The sequence below is a fragment of the Hyperoodon ampullatus genome (genome assembly GCF_949752795.1).
Source record: "Hyperoodon ampullatus genome assembly, chromosome: 2".
Lineage (NCBI taxonomy): Eukaryota > Metazoa > Chordata > Mammalia > Artiodactyla > Ziphiidae > Hyperoodon > Hyperoodon ampullatus.
Genome location: NC_136915.1, coordinates 12,772,982 through 12,799,083, shown reverse-complemented (window position 1 = coordinate 12,799,083; position 26,102 = coordinate 12,772,982). Strand labels below are relative to the sequence as shown.

The 26,102-nt window shown below is 50.3% G+C and overlaps 1 protein-coding gene across 1 annotated transcript in view; it reads right to left on the bottom strand.

Annotated features, from left to right (window-relative positions):
* The window catches only part of LOC307063691 (chymotrypsin-C-like), a gene marked incomplete at both ends in the record, with an annotated part of 31,958 nt that extends 6,684 nt beyond the window's left edge, over nucleotides 1-25,274 (bottom strand). Inside the window, 10 exon segments of the mRNA XM_079719945.1 lie at nucleotides 2,438-2,557; nucleotides 3,932-4,029; nucleotides 18,949-18,960; nucleotides 19,481-19,633; nucleotides 20,509-20,654; nucleotides 21,462-21,598; nucleotides 22,460-22,585; nucleotides 23,479-23,576; nucleotides 23,677-23,768; nucleotides 25,235-25,274. Coding sequence (XP_079576071.1) covers nucleotides 2,438-2,557; nucleotides 3,932-4,029; nucleotides 18,949-18,960; nucleotides 19,481-19,633; nucleotides 20,509-20,654; nucleotides 21,462-21,598; nucleotides 22,460-22,585; nucleotides 23,479-23,576; nucleotides 23,677-23,768; nucleotides 25,235-25,274 — 1,022 coding nt within the window.
* Nucleotides 25,275-26,102: the final 828 nt, after the last annotated feature.

The window sequence follows — 26,102 nt, the reverse complement described above, 5'->3', positions numbered from 1 at the left end:
CTGGACGCATTCTGTGTCATTTTACGGCTTTCCAGCGTCTTGTCTGTGTGTATTTCATCTAGTTGACAAGTCCCTTTGGGGGCAGAGACTGACTCATGACTCACAGACACCCCACATCCTCTGTGCACCATCATCGGTGCTGGACCACAGCAGGCTGCCTGGATGAAGGATCACAGGGTGTTATGGCCACGGGACATCCTCCTGCTCTCCCCAGGGCTGTGATGCAGAGTCTTCTGGAAGATTTGGCAGAGTGAACTTTCTGGGCAGCCATTCAAGAGTGGCATCTTGGGCTGCAGAAGAGCCCTTGCGTGTGGATAAATTATGCAGATTTGAAGAGCTGGCTGGGGTTCTTCTTTCTAAAGGCCCTTCTGGAACTGCAGATCTGCTCTTGGGGATTGGGAGAGGATGATGGATACCTCTGCGTTTCGGGAAGGTGATGGGGAAGCAGGAAAAGGGAAGACAACTTTCTGTCCCCAGAAAGTGGGGACAATGATGACAATCATGACGACAATGATGATGAAAGTGTATTGAAGATGTGCTCAGATCAGGCCTCTGCTGGGCACATCACACCTGATTTAATGCTACTTTCTGCATCTGTAACTTCAGGCAAGTTCCTTCACTTCCTAGGTCGTGGTTTCCTCATCTGTGAGTTGGGGATAATAACAGTACCTCCCGCCTGGGGCTGTTGTGAGGAATAAATATGATAACACTCAGGAAACACCTAGCACAGTGCCTGGCACAAGGAAAGCACTAAGTGTTAGTTGGTGTGATTGTGCAAACTAACTCCTGGGGGTGGAAGAGAGCTCACTGGGAAGGCGGGCTGGACTGTGAGGGTCTGGAGGGTTGGCGACCTCCACCACTCCTGCCTGTCCTAGTGGAAGACCAGGCTGGCTGGGCACAGTGTCTGCTGGTCACTGGAGTGCTTATGCTTGCTTGTGTGATCAGAAAGGGGGAGTCCCCTGAGCTGCAGTGAGATGCTTGGGTTTAGGCGGTCCCCTAAACCCCACAGGACTGGGGGCCTTGTGTGCTTCACTCACTGTTGTTTCCTGGTGCCTAGAACAGGGCCTGGCATATAGTAGGTGCTCAACAGATACCAGTGGAATGAAGGCGTGAGTGACCCCATGGCTCTGAATTTTGTTTAATACCACCTGGATCTCAGGATTAGTAATGATGAAAGAAGTCTGATGTTCCAGCAAATATTCCCTGCCTCTACATGTGCCCGCTCCCTGGGATAGGGGGTGGAGATTCAGGGGTGAATCAGGCATGGCCCAGCCCTTGCAAACTTCCGGCTAGAAGGGGAATTAGATGTGGATTAATCTCTAATGCACATTGAGAGCGGACCGGGCGGGAGGAGGGGGTTGATTCTGCCAGTTTTCTGACAGGCAGAGAACCTTCCCTTCCTCTTCTTCCTCTCCCTCCTTTTTTCCACTTCCTGGGACCACTCCCCTCTACTTTGATGGCTCAGACATGGATCCCAGCACTTACACCTCTTTATTGCACCATTATTGTACTACTACTGCTAATAGCCCACACATATGGTTTCTATCATGTGCCAGGACTTTTTCTAAGTGCTTTACATACATTACCTCATTTAATCCTCACAAAAACCCTAGAGGTAGACACTATTACTGTCCTTATTTTACCAAAGAGGAAACTGAGGCACAGAAAGGCTAAGGAACTCGTGCTGGGCCACGCGGTCAGTATTCGTATCTAAGCCTCCAGGTTCCAGAAGCTCGACCCTTAACCACCACCCCGCACTGCCTCCCAGCCACACTTCTGGCCTTGGGCTCCTTGAGAGCTGGTGTGGTGACCTGTGCATCTCTGTGCGTCCAGCACCCAGCACGGCACGTGGGACATGGCAGGTGAACATAGGATGGTATGTGCTTGTCTATGAGGAGTTGGGGGAAGCAGAGTTGCCATCTCCCTGCAGGTCGGGGAACAATCCCTGGGGGGCTTTGCAGAGCTCTGAGCCCCTTGCCAGCTTCCTGCGTGTGTTACCCCAGGCTGTCCCAGCAGAGTATCAGGGAATCTTTGAAAAATGTCAAAGGCGTGTTGGGAGGGAGCACAGAGTAGGGGACAGCAGAGGGACTGTGTCCTACTGCACTCATAGACTCCACTTATAGTGGGACCTGCAGACCTACCCCTGTGTCCCCAGGACTTGGCACAGAATAAATACACGGTCATTGAGTGCCTATGGTGGACAGGGGAGCGGCAGGCTTAACTGGCAGGAGATCCAGGTCGCTCTGACAGTCTTTGCCTCTCCCTCCCCTAGTCACACCCCAGCCCAGGCATCTTTGGGGCCGAGAGCTCCTCCCCACTCCCTACAGAAGGAGCAAAGGATGGGGTAGGGCTGCACACACGGCCTTCTGGGAGACGCCCCACCCCCGCTCTGCACCCCTGCCAACCCACCCCCCAAGCGCACCCAGACAGAACACACCCTTTGGAGAGCTGGTTGGAGTTCCAGTCCTCTTGCACCACAAGCTTGGAGACCTTGACGGCCAGCGAGCCGGGCTCATAGGTGGTGAGGCAGTGCTGGCCCAGCACCACGCTGTGGGTCCTGGGGGAATTAGGAGAGGGGACCAAGCGGGGAAGGTAAGCTCTGGGCTGTCCTTTCCTCTCTCCGGGCCCCTATGGGCAGGCACACCCCAATCAATGCACTGTCTGGAGGCCTGGCTCTGGCCAATGCTGGGATGGGCCCAAGTCACTGCCTGCTCCAAGAGCTACTAGTTGACGCTGGGAGTTTTCCTTCCCTCTGGGCAATCGATTAGTTATAATAACTAAGACCAAACAGTAATTGCAACTGTATTATACCAACTGTAAACTATGATATAAAATAAAAGTTGTAATAATATAAACTCTGTGTTACTATGGGGGAAGTGAGATGGATACAGAGATAACAGCAGTCATTTACCCTCAAGGGCATCTTTTTTTTTTTTTTGCAGTACACGGGCCTCTCACGGTTATGGCCTCTCCCGTTGCGGAGCACAGGCTCCGGACGCGCAGGCTCAGCGGCCATGGCTCACGGGCCCAGCTGCTTCGCGGCATGTGGGATCTTCCCGGACCGGGGCATGAACCCGTGTCCCCTGCATCGGCAGGCGGACTCTCAACCACCGCGCCACCAGGGAAGCCCCAAGGGCATCTTTGAATTTAACCCCTCACCTCCCATTTTTAGATGGGGAACCTGAGGCTCAGGGGGGAGTAAATGGTCCAGAGTCTTGCAGCTCGTTAGGGACAGTTCAGAGCTAGAACCAGGACTCCTGATGCCCAGGCTTCTATTATTTCCCCCCACCCGCCTCATAGAACTTGTAAATCAGCTGAGGAGAAGGGACCTCTCCTGGCTATGAAAGCATCACATTGACCCAGCGGAAACTCCAGTGAGCACCCGCCAGTGTGAGATAAGCAGAGGCTGTAGGGAGGGAAGAGGACAGGTGAACAACGAATGTCACAGAACCTTTCCTGTCCCTTGTGGGCCTTTATAATGGTGCCAGTTCACTTTTATTGAGCACTTACTAAGAGCCAGCCCCTTTAATGCATCATCACATTTAATCCACACTAAATTCTGTTACCTGATTTTTAGCAGGTGATGATGGTATTGAGGCTTGGAGTAGTTGTTCAAGTTGCTCAAGGGAACTCAGTTCCAGATCCTGAGGCCACACCTAGTTCCCCCAAGAGGACAGGAAATGGGCCTCCTCCCTTTCCATAGTCCCCCTCAGCGCCCCGCAAGGGATACTTAATCCATGTCATGTATGGGCCCATCAACTGACCAACAGACTGAACTATACATTGATGAGAACTTGTTTCTTGGCTAAGGAAGTGGTTATGTGCAAGGCTCCTTTACCCAGGGTGGTTCAGGCCATCTGGGCTCCAACTCTGAGAGGTGAGCACTGGCCAGTGGGGTGAGTGGGCTGGGAGGCTGGGGAAGAGCATTTACGTGATGTAGTGGGCAGCTGTCAGGACCCAGTTTTGGTCTATCAGAGACCCTCCGCAGGTGCGGCGCCACTGGCCATTGGAGCTGTACTGCAGGGAGACCTGGGAAGAAGTGCAGGTGCTCTGGTCACTGAAAGGACCAGGCTTCTCTGCTCTGCAGCTTCCCAGCCCTGAGAGCGGGGCCAGGGTAAGGTGAGCAAGGCACTCACCTCAGCTGCAAAATCTAACGGGGCACCAAGAAACTCAGTTATCAGGATAAATAACATTTTAATAATTTTTAGAAAATTAGCACAAAAAATCTCTGATGAACAAAATGTCAAAAATTTAAATAAAGACACTATTAAAAAGTAATTGTTGGGCTTCCCTGGTGGCACAGTGGTTAAGAATCCTCCTGCCCATGCAGGGGGCACGGATTCGAGCCCTGGTCCGGGAAGATCCCACATGCCGCGGAGCAACTAAGCCCGTGCGCCACAACTACTGAGCCTGTGTGTGCCACAACTACTGAAGCCCGTGCGCCTAGAGCCCAAGCTCTGCAACAAGAGAAGCCACGACAATGAGAAGCCCGCGCACCGCAAGGGAGAGTAGCCCCCCGCTCGCGGCAACTAGAGAAAGCCCGCGTGCAGCAAAGAAGACCCAACGCAGCCAAAAATAAAATAAATAAAAAGTGATTGTTTTGAACATCTTTCGGCAACATGACTTGTTGGGGTTTTTCCCTTCTTGGGAGCTATTTCTTTAGGACATATTCCTCCAATTTAATATGTGTAGACCAAAATTTTGATTTCCACCCCCGCCCCAAGTCTGTGCTTTCCCATGTTGGTAAATGGCAACCCCACTGTACCTGCTGCTCAGGCCAAAACACTAGGCAGTGAATTTGAGGCTTCTCTTTCTCTCATATGCCTCATTCTAATCTACCAGCAAATCCCGCCTGCTCTACTTCCAGAATATGTAGACAGAACGCATCCCTCTTACCACCTCAACTGCTGGTCCCAACCATCTTTAACTCTCACCTGGATTATTATTGTAGCTTCCTATGTATTCTCCCTGCTCTCACCCTGGCCCCTCCCTCACCCCATTTCTCAACACAGCAGCCAGAATGATCCTTTTAAAATGTAAGCATGATTATATCTCTTCTCTGCTCGAACAGCCAGTGGCTCCCCCTATTTCACAGTGTGAAACCCCAAACTGAACAAGGCTCTACAAGTCTCTACATGACCTCCCTGACCTTATAGGCGCCCACTCCCTTCTGCTCCAGCCACACTGACCTCCACGAGGTTCTGGAAATACACCAAGCCCACTTCTGCCTCAGGGCCTTTGCACTTGCTCTTCCTTCTGCCTGGACTATTCCTCTCTTATGTATTAGCATAGCTTTCTCCTTCACTTCCTACAGGTCTGTGCTCAAGGTTTTCTTCCCTGTGAGGCCTTCTGTGACCTTACCTAAAACAGAGTATGCACACTCATGTGCACATGTACATCCTTACACACGTATGCACACATATGAACACACATGTCTCTTTTCCTCTGGTCCTGCTTTATTCTTCATCATAGTATCTATCATCGCCTGACGTTATGAATTTACCCATTCAATTGTTTGTTGTCTCACTCTCCCACTTTAATATAAGCTCTGTGAATTTTTTTTCCCACTGCTGTATTCCAGGTGCCTAGAACAGTACGTGTCTCATGGTGGGTCCTTAATGAATTGAACAAGTGAGTGAATCAGCAAATGAATGAATGGATGAGTGAGTGAATGAATGACAGTAGACTCACCAGGCAAGGATCTGGTCTTTCCTGCAGAACTTGTCACCTGTTTCTCTAGTTTTTTCCCTCAAGACTAAACCCACCGATAGGAATATGAACATACATAAGTGTCTACAGCTCCTCAACTTTTTAAAAATATTTTTGTATTTTTAAAAAATGTATTTTATTTTATTTATTTTTGACTGCATTGGGTCTTAGTTGCTGCGCCCGGGCTTTCTCTAGTTTTGGCAAGTGGGGGCTACTCTTCATTGCGGTGCGTGGGCTTCTCATTGCGGTGGCTTCTCTTGTTGCGGACCATGGGCTCTAGGTGCGCAGGCTTCAGTAGTTGCAGCATGTGGGCTCAGTAGTTGTGGCGCGTACGCTTTGTTGCTCTGTGACATATGGGATCTTCCTGGACCAGGGATCGAACCCGTGTCCCCTGCATTGGCAGGTGGATTCTTAGCCCTTGCGCCGCCAGGGTAGTCCCTCATGTTTCTTTAAACAAAGACGTGTTTCTATTTAGATTTGATAGTTTAATAGGTGTGGGTTGGAACTTTAAGGCGGTTGCATTTGGCACTGCTTGGTTCTCTGCCAAAACTGTCCCATCTCCTTCCCCTTCCTTTCAAGTCCTTGCCAAGGCCAAGCAGAGAGGAGGGAGGTGACAGCAGAGGATTGTGTGCTCTGACCAGGGTTCCCATGGAGGAAAAGCAGGAATGATGCCTGCTTTTCTCCAAACATCCTCATTTCTGGTTATCCACGTGGCATTTTCTTGTTTGCTTGACATTAAGGGGCCTTAGATGAACTGGCTTTTTAAACAATGCTTAAAATTAGACAAAATTTAAAAAGACACCTAAAAGGATGTCCCCACCCCAAAAATCTGAAAATAGGCTGAAACCATCCTACAGATGTGAAAATTTGAAATAATATGGAAACATATAATTTGTGGGTAGCTAAGTGTGGCCAAAAGAGCAAAGGTTGAACCAAATTTGAATCTCCACTTTCTGCCAGGATAACGGGGTGACTTTGGGCAATTATGTAACTTTCCTGAGCCCCAGTTACCTTGTCTAGAAAATGGGGATCATAATGCCATAATGCCTGTTGGGGGCTCTTGGAATGATTAACAATTACAATAGCTAACACTTTAAATGTCTAATAATTTGAACACTTACTATATACTAGACACTGTTCTGAGCTCAGAGTGTGAATCAGCTCACATCATAATCACAGCAATCCCATGAGGCACTATTATTATTCCCATTTTACAGATGAGTAAATTAAGGCAACCGACAGAAATTTCTACAATGTGGTCCACGCCATAAGGGCTGTTATACATTTTTAATATTACCCACCGAGAAAGGTAAATTGAGTTGCTCCACTCATACAGCTACTATGTGGTAGAGCAGGGATCGTCTGGCTCCACAATCTGTCTGGAAACTTTACACATCTTACTTTAATTTTGAATCACCTAGCACTTTATTTTCAAGTGTCTGGTGGGTTATGATCTAGGATCATAATCTTGGGGTGAGTGTGGAACAAAAGAGACCTCTCAGGCAACTCAGAGCAAATTATATTTGTTTAAAATTTTGATATTTTGTTCGTTATGAAAAAGTTTGATTTTTAAAAAATATTGCATTTAAATATTCATTTTGGTTACTGAGTTTTGTGGTGCCTCCTTAGATTTTGCCCCCAAAGTGAGTGCCTTGCTTGCCTCACCCTGGTCTCCACCCTGCTTGACCTGCCCACCAACCCCAATAAAAAAATCTCCCAGGGAAGCAGAAGCAGGAGGTGTAGAGAGCCACTTCCAAGACCAACATTAATCAGTTCCCAAGGCAAGGATGCTTTTGTACCAGCAGTGTCAGCGGGTCCAGAGGATGAGGAAATATTTTGGTAGGCAGCACTGATTGGTTCTCAGCACAAGGGTGACCTCTGCTTAAGGGGGAGGTATAGGATCCCTCTTCCAACTTTCCAGAAAAAATATATTATGGGAGTATGAGAGAAGTGCCAAAAGAATTGGCAAAATACACAGAGCCAAGTGTATAAATTGCGAACTATCAGTCACCATCTACGATTGAAGCTCTCTTAATTGAGGGGAAGAGGAACGGTTGTTGCCATTCCCTCCATGAAACATACTATCGGCTGTATGGGGCGCCATGAACACTCACCACTAGCACTTACCCCAATTCAACCTTTTTGTTCCCAAACCTGTGTATGCCAGTTGTGCTTGTATTGTAAGTATGTAAATTGATTAGACATGTAACCGATGAAACATGAGTTCAAAAAGTGAGTTGTGATTTATATGGAAACTAAGTTAAATGCTTGGAAGAGACCAGATAACCCTGACTTTTGAAAAATTGCTGTGAAATTAGGCATCGACGAGAAAACGGAAAAATTGAGAAAATAGGTCATAAAAATCTGGAAGAGCCCATTCCCGTGGCTTCTTGAATGTCTCACAGTCATTGCTCTACTCTAAAGAAACGGAATTATAGATGATGTGTTGTGGGGGGTGGTTTACACGAGACAGACTGGTGAACAAATATATATTTACAAGTTTTAAATTAAAATAAAATGTTTAAAAAATGTATGTGTGGTTTCTAATAATTTCACTATAACCAACCTTTCAATTACTCAGTCCCAATCACGTCAGATGAGAGAGATTTTACAATATTTATTTATGTCAGTGTAAGCCTCACGTATTTTCTTCGGGAGTCCTACCACTAACAGGTCCTGGTAATTTATACCCGTGCCCCAACCAGAATTTTTAGTCTCCATATCACTAGGATTATTTTAAGGTAAGGAAGCATTTACTTTCATTGGTAACATCTACTTGCCTGTAGTTAAGAATTAATTTGCGGGACTTCCCTGGTGGTGCAGTGGTTAAGAATCCACTGCCAATGCAGGAGACACGGGGACAAGCCCTGGTCCGGAAAGATCCCACATGCCGTGGAGCAGCCAAGCCCGTGCACCACAACTACTGAGCCTGCGCTCTAGAGCCCGCGAGCCACAACTACTGAGCCCGTGCACCGCAACTACTGAGCCCACGAGCCTAGAGCCCGTGCTCTGCCACCGCAAGGAGAAGCCCGTGCACCGCAATGAAGAGTAGTCCCTGCTCGCCACTAGAGAAAGCCCGTGCAATGAGACCCAACGCAGCCAAAAATTAAAAAAATAAAAACTAAAAAAGAATTAATTTGCACTGGTTGGTTCCTTAAAGCAAGGAATATTTGCATAGAGGGTGATGAACGGTTCATAGGATAACAGTACATGTGTAAGCAAGCATCTGATTGGTTAACAGAGCAAGACTATTTGTGCATTTGTGTGTATGGGTTGTGGGGTAGGGCAGGTCTTTATCGAGGCTGGAGAAGGCACCTCTCCCTCCACCCCCAAGGTTGACCAAGGGCACAGAAATGTTTTTTTTTTTTCCTCGGTACGCGGGCCTCTCACTGTTGTGGCCTCTCCCGTTGCAGAGCACAGGCTCCAGACGCGCAGGCTCAGCGGCCATGGCTCACGGGCCCAGCCGCTCCGCGGCATGTGGGATCTTCCCGGACCGGGGCACGAACCCGTGTCCCCTGCATCGGCAGGCGGACTCCCAACCACTGCGCCACCAGGGAAGCCCCAGAAATGTATTTTTTATTGGCGAATTTTCCCATCCTGCCCTCTGAGTCCCCACCAATCCTCATCTTTGCCAGTGCAGTAGACCCCGTGGTGGAGGGCAAAGGGGTGATGTGAGGTAGGTAAGGGCAGGGGGGCAGAAGTGGAGGGGTTGGGGGACTCCCCTGCCAGGGACTGCTGTTGGCTCTCACATCTTCACCTCCAACCACCCTGTGCAGGTTGGGCAGGTAAGTGGGGTGCCCACAGTTGAGAGCTGTAAAAAGAGAAAGGGTTGTGAGCCCAGGTAGCAATGACCCAAACGATGTAACCTACACTTGCTGAATTCCCAAATCCCAAATAGAGAATCCCTGTTCTGGAAGGATCCCCACAGGTGGTAGAGTCCTGCCCTTTGCCCCACTTATTTGGAACTTCACTCCAGCTTTCTTATAACCACAGGACTGAGTCCAGTGGGTACAGGGAGGTCCCATCCCCAGTCCCACCAGGAGACTGAAAAAGTGCCTCTGGGTGACAGGACTTACCTCCAGCCACCAATGTAGACAACAGTAGGGCCCTGATCATGGTGTGTCTTTAGGAGTTCGATATGTGTGGCCCTGGCTAAGGCCCTGGTTTTACGAGTAAGCTTATCGGCCAGAGATACACTAGGAATATGCAAGATGGGGATTTTCTCAAAGCCCAATGGAAAAATGGCCTGTGTCCAAATATTTTTTTTCCATTTCCCCCACCTGTCACCCTGGCACTACTTTGAAAAAATGCCAAAGGTGGATATTGAAATATGGGTTCTATCTGCTTTTAAGAGATTATGTTATGTGTTAGGGGAAGAAGAAAAATATTGTTGTTGGTCCTTGGAGTTGTGTTTTCATAGAAAAGATTAGGTTGGCTTCTGAGCAAACAGCATTCTAGGCCAGTGGCTCTCAATGGAGCTGGTATTGCCTACCAAGGGGACATTTGGCAATGTCCAGAGACATTTTTGGCTGGGGATGGGGTATTACTGGTATGTAGTGGGGAGAGTCTAGAGATGCTGTTAAACATCCTATAAGGCCCCGGGCAGCCTGTCACAACAAGGAATTATTCCACCCTAAACGTCAGTGGTGCCGAGGTTGAGGAAGCCTGTTCTAGGCCACGCTATGGCTTGCTGTGTGACCCTGGACAAGCCATGGAAGTCTCTAGGCCTGGGGCCTGCCCTTCTGTGAACCAGGCAGAGAAACGTGTGCCCAGTCTGTTTTGCAACAATGTGGTGAGGATATGAAAAACATGAACGTGCTTACCTAGGAGAAGCACAAAACAGACCCACACAGGTAGGGTTTGGCAGTCCCAGCAACAGGGAGGAGGGAGTGCTGGCCGAGGAGGGCTGTATCTATTGTCTCCTCCTAAGACGACAACAGTTTGTACTTCTCCAGTACAAACTTCTTCACCTGCCAAGTGGGGTCAGAGCAGGAACTTCTTAGAAAGGGAAGCTGACACTCACCAAACATATACATCAGATGCACTCACATCTCTTACCTAATCTAAGCCTTACAAAACCTTGCTCAAGGGTCCCATAGTTCAAGGGAGGAAGCTGAGGTTCAGAGAGGTAAGGTGACTTGCCCAAGATCACACAGCTTCTAAGCGGCAGAATGGGGATTCCAGCATAGGTTGGTCTGATTTCCAAGCCCCTTTACTTGATGCTGCTGAAGGTGGCCTTCCGAATGTCCTCCTAGCACTGCAATAAGCCCCTTGTTTTTGGCGGCGTTGGGGGGAAGGGTGGAGAAAATGAGCGAGGGTTCCTGATGGATGTTCTTGCTCTGCCTTAAAGCTTCACTCTTATTGCTTGTGGTCTGAGCACGGTGCCAGGCAGGCCAGGCTCTAGTGAGACAGTCCTGCTCTGTGACCACAGATTCTACCTTTTGCCCAGCTAGAAAAGCAGAGCAGAAAGTGGACTCCATCTGTTAAGATCTGAGTTCAAGCCCTCACTGAGTCAGATCTGAGCATTATAGCTTGGAGGGACACGTCACTTCTCTCCTGGGCCTGAGTTTCTTAAATAACAATCCAGGCCTGAGTGCAGGATCATTGTATGGGTGAGAAAATGGGCGTGAGAAAATGTTGTAATCTCCCAAAGAATATGGGGATGGTGAAGGAGGCTGGGGTACAGAATCCCGTTGCACTAGACGTCAGAATATCTGGGTTCTAGTCCCAACTGCATTCCCTAACTCCTTTAACAGTTTGGGCTCTTGTTTATAATCTGTAGTAGTCACTACAACAACAAACTATTTCTGAAGTTTCCTATGTTATCTTGAATTAATGTGACTATGCCATTCTGTTCCATGTATCTGTGTTTGTTTTACTATAAAAATAAGATTTTCCCTGTATGAGGTCACTGGACAAATACCAGTTTTGTGCATGCCATGGGCTTGCCGTGTGATCCTGGGCAAGTCACACAGGTCCTCTGGCCTGGGGCTGCCCATGAATGAAACAGTGAGAGGGACATATGCCTGGCCTATTTCACCACATGGCTGGGAGGGTTTGAAAGTGACAGAAAACTTCATCAGACAGGCTTAAGCCAAAGAGTCATTCATTGGGACACAAGATGGAAAAGTCCAGGAGCAGGGCTCACTTCAGGCACAGCTGGATCCAGGGCTCTGGTGATGTCCCTAGGACTCGGCTTCTCTCCATCTTCTGGCTCTGCTTTCCACTGTGAGAGTCCACTCTCAGGCTCCATTAAGTGGCCTGTAGAAGCTCCAGGTTGTCCTATGGGGACAAGAGGGCTACAGAATCTCTGACCCAGGGTTTCTCAGCCATGGCAGTATTGACCTTTTGGGTGATGGTTCTTGGCTATGAGAGCGCTCCTGTGCATCGTAGGATATTTAGCAGGAATCCTGGTCCCCACCTGCTAGATGCCAGTAGTCCCTTCCCTCCTCCCTTAAGTTGTGACAACCAGAAATATCTCTACACATTGCCGAATGTACCCTGGAGAGCAAAACCATCCCCTCTTCCTCCTTCCCCCATTTTGCTGTTCTAGCCTCGCATCCCTCATCCTCAAACACATCAGGGAATGAGTGAGAGCTTCCTGGTAGTTCCCGCAGAAGTCCTGCAACTCTCTCTGATTGGCTCTGCCTCAGGTCACATGCCCATCCCTGAACCAATTGTTGTGGTGGAGGAGGGGCTGCTAGGGTGGATTGGCCGGGCCTGGAGCACAAGTCCCACCTCTAGATCTGGGCTCCAGGCTCCTGAAAGAGGTGCGGGGGAGGGACAGCACCAGATAACAATGGAGGCTTCTGGAGGGGGAATGGAGGCTGGGAGACAGAGTGGGTGTTACAGCCCACTTCCCCCTCTGGGGCTCAGTCCCCCATTGATCTGTTGTGGAACAACAAGGCAATCTGTAAAGTTCTAGCCTTGGCTGGGTCTTTGAGGTCTCAGCGGGGCCAGGGAGATGCAGATGCGAATTTCTCACGGGGCGTATGACTCATTCATAAGGGTTCCTCTGAGAAGCCATATGCTTAGTGGTTAGAGGCTTGGGTTTGCACCCCTGTGCCTCCCGGTAGGGACTCTGGTCTGGATCATCGCTACTCACAGAGTGGTCTGGACCAGCATTGCTCAGGATCTGGTTAGAAATGGAGACTCTGGGGGGCTTCCCTGGAGGTCCAGTGGCTAAGACTTCGTCTTCCAATGCAGAGGCTGTGTGTTTGATCCCTGGTTGGGGAGCTAAGATCCCACATGACTTGCGACCAAAAAACATAAAACAGAAGCAATATTGTAACAAATTCAATAAAGACTTTAAAAACGGTCCACATCAAAAAAAAAATCTTAAAAAAAAAAAAAAAAAAAAGAAATGCAGACTCAGGACTTGCCTGGTGGTCCAGTTGTTAAGACTCTGCACTCCCGTTGCAGGGGACCCGGGTTCCATTCCTGGTCAGGGAACTAGATCCCACATGCCACAACTAAGAGCCCGCATGCCGCAACGAAGATCCCGTATGCTGCAACTAAGACCCGGGGCAGCCAAATATATATATGTGTATGTGTATATATAAGTATAAAAAAAATGCAGACTCTCCCACCCAGGCCTACTGATTCAGCATCTGCAGTTTAACAAGATACCTAGGTGATTCTTCTGCACGTTAAAATTTGAGATGACCTGGGCTAGAACAAGTTTCATCTCTTTAACTCAATTTCTTCACCTACCAAATGCAACAATAACAATCCCATCTATCTCTTAGGATTGTTGTTGGAATTAAGCAACGGGTTTATTCACTTAAAACACTGAGAATCATAAATGTGCAATAAAATGTTCACTCTTCAAGTCTTAGACCTGTAGGCCTCAGCTATCAGAATAGCACAGAATTCTTCAAACTTTTCCATCAAAGAATCCTAGGAGATCAGGGGTTGGCAAACTGTTTCTGTAAAGGACCAGATAATAAATATTTCAGGATTGTGGGTCATACGGTCTCTGTTGCAACTACTCAACCTTGCTGTTACAGTGCAAAAGTAGCCTGATAGGCATAGCTGTTTTCCAATAAAGCTTTATTTACAAAATAGATTTGGTTTGCAGGCTCCGGTTTTCAGTAGATTAATGATGTGGGGTCTAGCACGTAGCAGTCACCACAAGAGAAAAATGTCTCCGGAGTCTCATTCTTCATCTTGAAAGCTTGCTTGATCTGAATTTTGCAGCTTATTTCATAGCACAGCTGGGTTTATTTTAATGTGCATTTTTTTCTTCCCACATAATCTTCATAGGAAATCAGTGCTTTGGGAAGATGCTCTGTGTTTATTCTCTGCCATTACCTGCTCCCCAGCCCATCACCTTGTGAAGCTTTGCAGATAGGTGCCCCCCACCTGATGAGAGTGAGCTTCAGAGGACTGACCCCCACGGCCTGCTGGGAATGAAGCTCCCTCTCCTAAGGAATAAAAGGGAGAGGGAGGATTTCCTAACAGGGGTCCAGGTGTGAGGTCAGTAGTAGTAATGATGCCTCCGATCACAAGCCACTGTTATTTTTTTGGCTCCCAAAGGGAGGGAGGGAGGGAATGGAGGAGAGATGCCATTTTACAGATGAGAAAACTGAGGCTCTGAGAGGTTAAGTGACTCAGCTGCTGTCATTGCCTATCAGTGTCAGAGTTCAGAGCTCCAGTATAGTGACCGCCTTCCCTTCTGCCCTGCCATAGTTTATGCTATTAATTTGTGTCCAAGATAACGGGGGAGGGGTGTGAGAGAGTGCCAGGATGGCTCTGATCCTTCACCTCTCCCTGTATCCATGCCTTTTGTTATGTAACTTTGCGGTGGCCTCCTGGGAGGAGGATGAGAGCCCTGTGGAGCTGAGCTGCCCCAGCCAGACCCAGACTTGACCCCTAGAGATATGAGTGATTCCAGCCAAAATCAGCAGGGCCACCTAACTGACCCCAACTGACCCCAAGCGTGTGAGCAATAAATACTTGTCATTGGATGCCACTGAGCATTTGTGGTTGGTTTTTACTCAACATTATTAATTATGCTGGAAGTAGCTGATACAGTGGGTAAAAGCCTTTGTGAATGTCTTTGAGCAACAATTCTCCTCTTAGGTTTCTGTCTACGTGGGCTCATTGCCAGCTTCGCTCAAGCTTGTCAGCACACGTGCAGCCTCCACCCTTTCCTGGCAGGGCCACTAGAGGAATCAGTGTGTGAGGGGGGCCTTGAGATTTCGGGATTAATGGCAGAATAACATGGTTGTTAGTCACACAGGCTCTGGAGTCAGACTATCTGGGTTTAAGTCCTGGTGCCCCATTACTAGCTGTGCAATCTTGGGTGAGGGTTTCTTTTTCTTTTGTTTTGTTTTTGAGCAGAGAAGGGTTTATTGCAGGGCCAAGCAAGGAGAATGGGCAGCCCATGCTCAAAAAGCCTGAACTCTCCAAAGGTTTTTGGGAAGAGTTTTTATAGGCAAAATTTGCGGGGAGGGCTCCAAGGTGTGTAACTTTCCTCTGATTGGTTGGTGGTCAGGTGACAGGGTGGTGTTCCAGGAATCTCCATCATGAGCCTTCTGGCTCTGACCAGTGTGGGGTCCACGTGCTTGGGCTCAGCCTGAAGTTACCATCCTCCACCTGGGTGGGGGCCTTAGTTCCTGTAAAAGAACTCAGAGATAGGTATCAAATTGTTATTGGGTGAGGTTTTTTTTTTTTTTTTTTTTTTGCGGTACGCGGGCCTCTCACTCTTGTGGCCTCTCCCGTTGCGGAGCACAGGTTCTGGATGCGCAGGCTCAGCGGCCATGGCTCACGGGCCCAGCTGCTCCGTGGCATGTGGGATCTTCCTGAACCGGGGCACAAACCCGGGTCCGCTTCATCGGCAGGCGGACTCTCAACCACTGTGCCACCGGGGAAGCCCCTTGGGTGAGTTTTTAAACCCCTCTGGGTCTCAGGTTCCTCATCTGCAAAGGGGGATAATAATCAGGGTTGCCAGGATTATTAAATGAGATTGAGTATATAAAACCCTTGGATGGTACCTGGCACACAGATTACCAAGTGCTCAGTACACACTAGCCACGGTGCCTGCATTAGACGCACAATGGCACTCTAGTGGGTCACTGCCATGAGGGCTCTCAGGCCCCCAGGCCAGGAGAACTCCTGCCGAGGCAGAAGGTGGAGGTGGAGGGTCACTGCCTAAGTGCCCACTCTCCCTGTCTCCCAACCACTGGTTTGTGACCTCTTGGACAAAGTCTACAGATCCTTGCTCTCATCCCAGCCAGATCCCAGGGAGTCCTTCCTGACCCTTCCTTTGCCTCCCTCTTACACTCCCCACCTAGTACTTTAGATTTTGCCGGAAGGGAGGAGTGATGGTGTATTTATCTCCTATTGCTGCTTTAACAAATTACCACAAATAAGGTGCTGAAAACATAAAAGTGTACTTTTTTACAGCTCTGGAGGTCAGAAGTCCACCATCGGTGTCACTGGGCTAAAGCAGGGCTGGTTCCTTCTGGAGACTCTAGGGGAGAATCCCTTCCCTTGCCTTTTCCAGCATCTAGAGGCTGCCTGTATTCCTTGGCTTGTGGCCCCTCCCAACATCTACAAAGTCAGCAGCATCGCATCTTCAGATCTCCCTCTGACTCTGACCCCCTGCTCTGTCCTCATATCTCCTTGTGACTAATCCCTCTTATAAGGACTCTTGTGATTCCACGGAGCCCGCCTGGATCATCCAGGCTAATCACCCCATCCCAGGATCCTTAAATTAAGCACATCTGCAAAATCCCCTTTGCCACGTAAGGTGATGCATTCATATGTTCTGGGATCTATGGCATGGACATGTTTGGAGGGCTATTATTTTGTCTACCACAGATAGGCATTGACCCTTGTATATAACAGTGGATCTTGTCCCTGAATCTGAGAATTTTACACTATTGTTAAACAGACAGAACTGTGGCTTATGTTTTACCATTTATTAGCTAATAAAAAGTAGCTTTGATAATCCAGTCACATTCCCAAAAGTTATATAGATTTGGCACTGGGGGCGATGCTGCTGTCCAACACTACACATATGCCTCTTAAATAATTACTGAATTCTTACTGAAGTACTGAACCTATCTCTTCTTTCCATCTGCAGCTTGATGGTTGGGCCCCATTAATTCTGGCCTAGAACATTGCAGCAGCCTCCTAACTGGCCTCCCTCCCTCCATTCTTGCCTGCTCCAAATCACCCTCCCTATAGCTGTCAGATGAATGCTTTAGTGTGTACATCTGACCGCAGAGATCACTTCTCTATCTAAAACCACCCTACGGCTCCCCACTGCCCTCAGAATAAAGTCCCAACAACCCTCTACCATGGCTACAAGTCTTTCCAGGAAGGGCCTTTCTCACCCTCTAGCCACATCTCTTGCCCCTCCCTGTCAGGGTGACTGACCATCCCAGTTTGCCTGGGACAACACTGAAAGTACCACTCCCTAGAAAATTACTCAGTGCCAGGACCACTGGTCACCCAATCCCTGCCCTGTGCCTTATGCTCTAGCAACACCTTCTGCTTGGAGATTCTTCCAAGCAGTTACCATGACTTTGCTTATGGCCTTCCCTCAGTCAGGAAAGGGACCCCTTATGTTATCCCCCAGGGTATCAGTTAGGACTGTGCTGAGCTGCAAGTAACTGAAAACTGGACTACAGTGGTTAAAACAAATGCAGGTTTATTTATTTTTTACATAACTAGACATTCAGAGAACGGTTGCTGGCATCAGATCTGCAGCTCGATGATGTCTGAGCTCATGTCTCTGTAATTCTCTTCGCCACAAGAAGGCTGCCTTAGTTCCAGGCATCATATCCATATTCATATTCATCACAGGGCAGTAGAGCATAGTGGTCAAGAGCATGGGCTCTGGGGCCAGATTAACAAAGTCTGGATCCCAGCTCCATCACCTCCCAGGTAAATCACCTTGGGAAGTCACTAACCATCTCTAGCCTCAGTTTTCTCATTTGTGAAATGGGGATGATGTTAATAACCTATGTCTTAGGATTGTTTGGGGGATTAAGTGAGGTAATACATGTAAAACCTGTAGAGCGGTGCCTGGCACAGAGTAAGTGTTCAGTAAGTGTTAGCTGTTACTTTGATATTATAACTGCAAGGGACCTGGGGACAGCAAGAATTTAGCATTTTTAGCCTCCAGGATAGAGACAACTACAAAAGGAGGAGGCTGGGAATGAAGCTTGAGTCAAGCAACCAGCAGCATCTTCTGTATTTTGGTACCTTCTATTCAAAGGTAAAGAATACATTACACTGGGCATCACCACCTCTAGGAAGCCGTCCTGGACTCTTCCTGCCAACTCTCACTGGTTTAAGTGTCCCTTTGCCGTGCTCCTGGACTGTATTCCTACCTTCACACTTATACCAGGGAACTCAGTGATCTGTTTATGGGTCTGTCTCCTGCAGAGCAGGGATCTTGTCTGGACCATCCCTGGATTCCTATGGCTGAGCTGGTGCTGGACTCCTTGTAGGCCCCATTGCTGGTTGAGAAAATAAAGTCTTTTTTGAGAATGAGCTGGACATCGTGGGAGGCCATGGTCCTCATCTCCAGGAACCAAAGTCTGATGGGGAAACTGGACAATTCATGGACCAACCAGAGGCAGCCGTAGTTGACGGCTTTCCTAGGAGGACTGGAGCGCCCTGGACCAGAGACCCTATGGTCAGGGGTCGGGGGTCCCGCTTGGATGTACCTCACTGGACACTGGGTCCCTCTCTTTTCTGGATCCCCTTGCCCTCCAGTCGGCCTCAGGACCAGAGGGCCCTGCCCTGAGCCTCTTGCCTGTGCGTCACTGGCCGTCTGCTCCTGTGATCCGGCCCAGCTTTTTCCTTTTCTGGGCCTGAGCTTCCCTGCCTGTCTAGTGCAGTGCAAGCTTTCCCACCTCTGACCTGCTGTGACTATGTGTGGAAGCCACTGCAGTCTGATCAGGGCCCGGTGGTTCACGGCTTATGAGATGTGCGGGGATGGGGCAGGTGTCGGGTGTGTCCTTAACTCATATTCCCTCAGGCACCAGGCGGCTTCCTGGGGGTGCCCCCTCCACCAGCATCCCCAGCAGCTCCCTCCAAGGCCTAACCAGCCTGGCTGAGGGGGGTCTCTCATTGCACCCCTGGTATGGAAACGGGTAGCCCCTAGAGAGCCCGGGAACCCGCAGGGGACGCGCAAATCAAGAACGCAGGTCGCTTGAGGGGGAAGGAGGTTTATTGTGGTCGCCGGGATTTGCGGCCTTGGCTCCCAGAGATGCATCACAGCTGTAATTTCTGGAGAAGCAGAGAACAGAGTGAGGGACTCTGGGGGGTGTGAGGCTCTGCCGGGAGGGTAGGAACATGGCCGGCAGCCCTGGGCCTTGACAAACCAGGCTTGCCTCTGCCCGAGGGGTCTGGCCCTCTTGGGCAGTTCAGACCACTGTGCAGGTGAGCTCAGGATACCTCCTGCTCCCAGGGTGGAAGCCCCCAGCCCAGGGTGACGCTCTGTGCCCCCACCCTCAAAATATAGACGGCCATCCATGCTGCCCCCTCTCCTGTGCTGGGGCCACGTTTCATATCTGGGAGCACTGGTGGGGAGCCTGGGCTTGGGATAGAAGTATTTGCTGAAGCCAATGGATGAAAGGGTGGGGAAGTGAATGGCCGTCTCCTTCACTGCCCCTGACTCGAGGCTGCAGGCGATAAGCACTCGATCAAAACTTCTCGAAGGAGTGAGTGAGTAAATGGAGTGAGTGAAGGAAGGGCGAGGGAGGGTGAGGGGCGGGTAGTGAGGAGGGGGCCGCGGCGGCGCACCCACCTCCTCGATCCAGTTGATGTAGGCCGACACGCGGGTGAAGACCGTGGGCTTCTTGAAGGTGTTGCAGCTCAGCCCGGAGCCGAAGCTGACAATGCCCCGCACCTCCCAAGAGCCGTTCTTGGCCTGGCAGTTTAGTGGGCCGCCCGAGTCCCCCTGCACCAGACGGGGCGGGTGTCAGAGGGAAGCTCGGGAAGCAGGTGAGGGTCAGGGCGGGGCATACGGGTTGGCCTCTCAGCCTTGGTGGCCCCTGTTTTGGCCTCAGCGTGTCCATAGTGAGGGAGGCAGAGAAAATGTGGTTTGTGGGTAACTTGGCCTTATTCTGGGGGGCCCTGGGGTGTCAGACTAGGTCTTGGTTTGCTGTGTGATCTTGAGATGTTGAGAACCCTCTCTGTGCCTTGGTTTCCCTAGCTGTTCAGGTCACCATGCCTAAGACTCTGAGCTGCCCAGAGGGATGAGGATGCTGGGAGCCATGTAGGAGACCCGGGAAAGTGAAGAAAATGGAAGTGGGGAGAGGCTCGTGTGTTTGAAAACGGGACAGTCCCTGATTGTCCTAGATGTTTCTTCCTTCTGTGTCAGACTCCCTGAGTCTTCTGTCTCCCTGGACCGATGGAGCTGATGGTATGAAGGAACGTGTGCCCGGACTTCACCGAAGTCTCTTCTACTTGTGTTAGACTCAACCAGTCCTCATAGCAGCCCTGTACTTACTATCGCTCCATTTTATGCATGGGAAAACTGAGGTTCAGGTAAATCAAACAGCCTGCCCAAGGTTACACAGCTATGAAGTGGGGGCACTGGGACTCGGACTCAGACTCACATTCAACTTTCGCGCTCTGGCCACAGTACTGGTGGGGGAGGGGAAGGGGGACCGTGACAAGTTTCTCCTAAGCCTCTTAGGCCCAGCCGGGGCTCAGTCTCCTCCCAGGGAGAGGGTGTGGCGTCTCCCCACTTCTCACTCCTTTGCCCTCCTCACTGCCCCCTTCCATCTGGCCACCTGCGCTAGGGACGTGGGGCAGAGCCTCGACACTCACGTTGCAGGCTGAGATGACGCCATCGCCCCCGGCGCAGACCATGGTGTTCTTCACCTTGGTGCCCCACCAGTCTCTCTGGGAGCATGTGGCGTGATCCACGATGCGCTGCAGGCCCTGCTGCAGCTCGTCAGCGATGGGGCCGTTGGCTGGAGAGAGAACGGGTGGTGACCGGGCGGTCAGCCCAGGCAGCCTCAGCCCCAGCCCAGGCCCAGGTCTTCAGGGAACAGAGGGCTGGATGGGGCTGGGACAGGACCGGGCGAGTTCTGGATAGACTTTGAGGGACCCACACACAGGCCCTTAATTGAGAGGCGAGACTCTGAGCCAATGGTCCTGAACTGTTTGGGTTAGAGACCACTCTAAGGGCAGGGAAGGCAGAACCAACCCATAGAAAACCCTTAAGAAATAACCACTGAGTTATCTTTAATTTGGGTTCTGGGGTTTTAATTGCCAGTGGTTTCCCTGTAGTTCTCTGCCTTTGGTGTCACACATTGAAAGGTCTTTCTCACCCCCAAATTTTCCAAATTTTAGAGGATCTGCATTTTCATCTAAGTATTCTGTAGCTTCATTTATTTGCATTTAACCTTTTAATTCAGTTGGAATTTACTTGGGCATGTGGTATAACATAAGATCATAAGATCTAATCCCCCACCCCAAAATGGTTAGTTTCATTTATTTAATAGTCACTTACGTGGCACTTAGTATGTGCCTAGCCCTGTTCTAAGCCCTTGACAAATTCTAGTCCATTTAATCCTTATAACACCCTTTATATGCACTTGTTAGAGTGTCTGCCACATGGTATATGCTTAATAAATATTAACCATTATTACAAAATTTAAAAAGATGTGAAAATGTTAAGGCAAAAGGAAAGTGGTGGGCAAATGTGGGTGGTGTGCTTATCATGGGAGCTGCTTCCTCCAATAAGACACTCGTGTTTGGCCAGGGGCTATACTCACTCCAGAGACGGCCCCAGCCAGTGACGTAGCAGGGGTAGCCCTGAGGCAGCAAGGAACCCTCCTCTGGCAGGCAGGCTAGCTGGATGGTGTCACTCAGTTCCACGGGCTCCGCCAGTTTGATAAGGGCAATGTCATTGCTGGAATCCAAAGTGGAGGTGGTGAATGGCAGGAGGGCCTGGTCCCCCAAGCCAATGCCAAGAGGCCCAGGCTGTGAGTTGGGAGTCGGGCCAAGGGTGAGCAGGGGTCCTCCATAAACAGCCTGGACCTCCAGCTTCCTACTGGCAGACAGAGATGCCGGAGGACCAATGATCTGCCTTCTAACCCCATCACCCGCTCCTGTAGGTGTAGCTTCTTCCCCCCACCGCGCCACCTTGTGTCTTCACATCATGAAAGGCTTAACAGAGGGGGGACAAGAGCAGAAGCATTCTGAACCACTGCAAGGTTATGTATCAACTGAAATTCAGCTAAGCAAATTGGAAATCATAACGATAAAAACACTTGCGAATGCAATTTTTAATGTTTTCGTGTTGCCAGAATGAAAATGGACAACCCTAGAGAGAGCCTGGTTTGATTTCTAGTTCTGCCATGAATTGGGCTGTGTGACCTTAACCTCTCTGATCCCCGGTTCCTTGTCTAGGGCTGTTGTGAGGATTAAATAAGAGATGGCATGTCAGCTGCTTATTACAATGCGAGCATGCAGTAGGCATCAGTAAAGGTGAGTGCTGGCTCATTCTCTGGCTGAGAGACTTCAGGTAATATACTGTGGGAGCCTCAGGGTCCTTATTCCCTGTGTACTTTCCAGAGACCCTTGGCCAGTGATGGGTATTGGAGGGGTGTCCACCTCCACTTGGCATTTTGCCATTTTGCATAAAGTCATCATCTGTTGGCTGTTTAGGCTAAGGATGGGGTCCAGGGACAGGCTCCGGCTGCATCTCAGGGACGCTTCCTTCTTCTGAGCTGCTCCCAGGGGGCTGTGAGATGGCCAGCTGGGCACTCACCGAATTAGGAAGGAGTTCCACTTCTCGTGGACAAAGATGGTGTCCACGCCCATGTACACGGAGCCTTTCTCATTCTCCTCCTCCAGGTTGTTCTTCCCCAGGGCCACGCGGTAAGTCAGGGTATTGCTGGACAGAGCAAGGGGACCGGGTCAGGGTGGCCTCCTGTCCCCACTGGCCGGTGGGGTAGAGGGGGAAGTTGGGTCTTTAGTGACCCAGCTTTGGGGCCACCGTGGGACTTGTTTGGGGGAAGGGAGTGTTCATCCCATTGACCCTTCCCAGGGCACGGGGTAAGGACCCTGGTCTTGGAGTCAAGTCCACTTTGACTTCTAGGTGGGTAGGCTCGGCCTCAGTTCTCTCACCTGTAAGGTGGAGATAATCTTGGAACTCACCTGCCAGGGCTGCTGTGAAGATGAGCTAGTCCTCACTGCTGCTGGCCTGCATTCTCTCTCCTGCATTCCTCTCTAACCGCCTCTTCCTCTCCCCTCACACAAACTGCCCCTGCCATACCGGCTTCCACTTTATTTCTCAAACGTACCAAGTGGGCACCCTCCCCTGGGCCTTTGCATTAGCTGTCCCCTCCACCTGGAAACCTTACCCCCAGACCAATGACGTCTTCCCTTATTTCCTTCAGGTCTTTGCTCAAACATCCCCTTTCAAGAGAGATCTTCCCCCGGCCACGTCATTTAAAATAGAACTCCTCATACTTTTTATTCTCTTTCTGCTTTATTTTTCTTCATTACCACTTGCTTTGTTATATATTTACTTGTTGAATGGTCTGTCACTCTGTCTTCCACTAGAATATAAGCTCCCCGAGAGCACAGACTGTGTCCTCACTGCTGTGTTCCCTGGCGTATAGTAGGCGCACAGTAAATACTTGTGGACTGAATAAATTAACAACTGAGTTACTGGATGTGAGTAGCTTATTTAGCCCAGTGTCTGGAGTGTGTGCTCAAGAAAAGCAGCTTATCAGGCTCCCGTTCCCGGGCGAGGGCGGGGTGTCTGGGCAGCATCCCATTCACCTGATGCAGTGGGCAGCTGTGAGGACGTGATTGGGGGTGATCAAGGTGCCACCGCAGGTGTGCCTCCACGTGCCATCCTTGAGGTACTGGAGGGAGATCTGGAGGAGGATGGGGAAGGACCACGTGTCAGCCCCCAGGGACCTGCTCCCCACCCCCCCACCCCCACCTTGCCTTCCCCACCTGCTGCAGTGCGCTTACCTGCCAGGGCCAGCTGTGGGGAACGGCGCTGTCTCCGCCCACCACCCGGGCTGATAGGTTGGGCTGGAAGATGGGGACCCCGCAGCTGGAGGCTGGGGATACAGGAGAGGAAGAGCACAGGTGAGCCGGGCTGGCATCGCTTTGGGGAAGGGGGCAGGTGGAAAGAGCACACATGTGGGGGCTGGGCAGACATGGGTTTGACTTTTCCTGCATGACTTTGGGGAAGCCATCGAGTTTGCTGGGCCTCAACTTCCCTTTCTGTGAAATGGGGAGACTAGCACTAACCTGGTAAGTTTGTCCTGAGAACTAAATTAGATGATGCAGGTAAAGAATTGGGCAAGGGCTTCCCTGGTGGCGCAGTGGTTGGGGGTCCGCCTGCCGGTGCAGGGGACACGGGTTCGTGCCCCGGTCCGGGAGGATCCCACATGCCGCGGAGCGGCTGGGCCCGTGAGCCATGGCCACTGGGCCTGCGCGTCCGGAGCCTGTGCTCCGCAACGGGAGAGGCCACAGCAGTGAGAGGCCCGCGTACAGCCAAAAAAAAAAAAAAAAAAAAAAAAAAAGAATTGGGCAAAAGACCTGGTATAGAGTGAATGTTTAATCATTGAAGGAAACCCAAAGTGGCTGGCTTGTGTGTGAGTGCCCAGGTACACCTGTGTCCTTCATCCTTACCCTGCTGTCCCTCTTCAGGCCACAGCACAGTGGGGGTGTGTGAGCCCTGAATCTACAGAATTCCAGACTGTCATAGCTGGGGAGCTGTGTGGAACAGTCAAGAGCAAGTGCTGTGCGGTGAGAAAGACCCAGACTCAAATTCTGGCTCTACCACTAACCAGCTGTGTGATCTTGAGCAAGATATTGAGCATCACTGAGCCTCGGTGTCCTCATCTGTAAAATGGGGATATTAACAGACCCTGCCTCTCAAGGTTGTTGTAGGATCAAATTGGCTCCTGAACGTCAAAGGCTTAGCACAGTTCCTGACACATAGCAAACATGGGGTACACAGGAGCAGCTATTATTATTATTAATTATTATTACTGTTGTTATTAGCTGGTGGACTCTTAATTAAGTGCTCTCACTTTTCAGAAGAGCCAGTGAGCTTTAGAGAGGGGAAGTGTCTTGTCCAGGTCCTGCCAAGAGAGAGTGACATTCAAGCCAAGTTCCTGGATTTCCAATCTGAGAGGTCACCAGCATGGTGGGGGGAGCAAAGAATCCCCAAATGAGAAATGCCAATGCTGGGAAAGGTAGGCCCTGATGGCCCCCGGGGTAACCCGGGATGAGGCATCTTCTGCATCCCTGGTGCTTTCCACCCCTCATGGCTCATCCTCTCCCTGGGGTGAGGATCATCAATCCCATTTTGCAGATATGGAAGCAGAGTTGCCAAGCAGGCAAGTGGCTCATCTGCCACACAGCTGGTCAGTAGCAGCTGAACCCACATGGGACCCCAAAGCTCCTTTCCTGAAGCCCTGGAGAGCAGAGGGTCCCTGACCCCATCCTTGTCCCTGGGAGGCCAGCCCAAGCTCACAGCCCACTGGCTGCAGCTGGTCCCCAAGCCACAGCTTACCGTAGGCCAGGAGCACTGTGAAGACTGTGACGCCCAGCATGTTGTGAGTGCTCAGGATCGAGTGGTCGTCGAGGTGACCAGGCCCGCACTTATAAGCAGGAGGAGGGTGGGCCCACCTCGTCAAGGCTGAGCCACCCCTTGGGAGGAAGGAACCTGTTCTGTCAAGGCCCTTTCCCTGACCTTGGCTGGTTACTGTTTAATTTGCGCAGGAGATGGAGCTGGCCTGGAGGCATGGGTTTCCCAAATATCCTGAGACCGAGCAAAGCTGACGTTTCCAGGTTTTGGGGGCCCTGCCACACTGCTTGGCCTGACTCATTTTTTTTAGTTGTCATTTATTGTGCCGGGTGCCGTGCTCAATACCTCTTGCAGTCACTTAATTCTCCCAACAACATGCGGTAGACAGTCTTGTCCACTCATTAAACTTCACGAAGCTGAGACTCAGAGGGTCAGGGGCAAGCCGGGGTCACACAGCTGGGCAACAACAGACCCAAGATTTGAAGTCAGCGCTTCTAACGTCAGTCTGGGGCCGCAAATTCCTGTGATGCACTGCTTCCTTCTCTGTCTTTATAGCTCTTTGTTTGCTTCCTGTCCTTTTCTTTCTCCCTTATTCAACTAATACTGTCTGGTCTTGGGGTACCCCCTGCTCTCCAGCACCTCCTCCCCAGGCTTTGAATGGAGGCTGAGGTGCTGGCACATCCTGGGAGGTGCTTGGTGGGCTAAGTTCCTACGTGGAGCCAGCTCAGTTGTCTCCCAGCAAGGTCGTCAGTCTCCCCATCTCTAAAATGGGCAGGTAGGACCAGATGGACTCTCAGGCTCCTTTCAGTCCTAAAATTCCATGACTTGGATGTCAAGGTCGAGGGCAGATCTG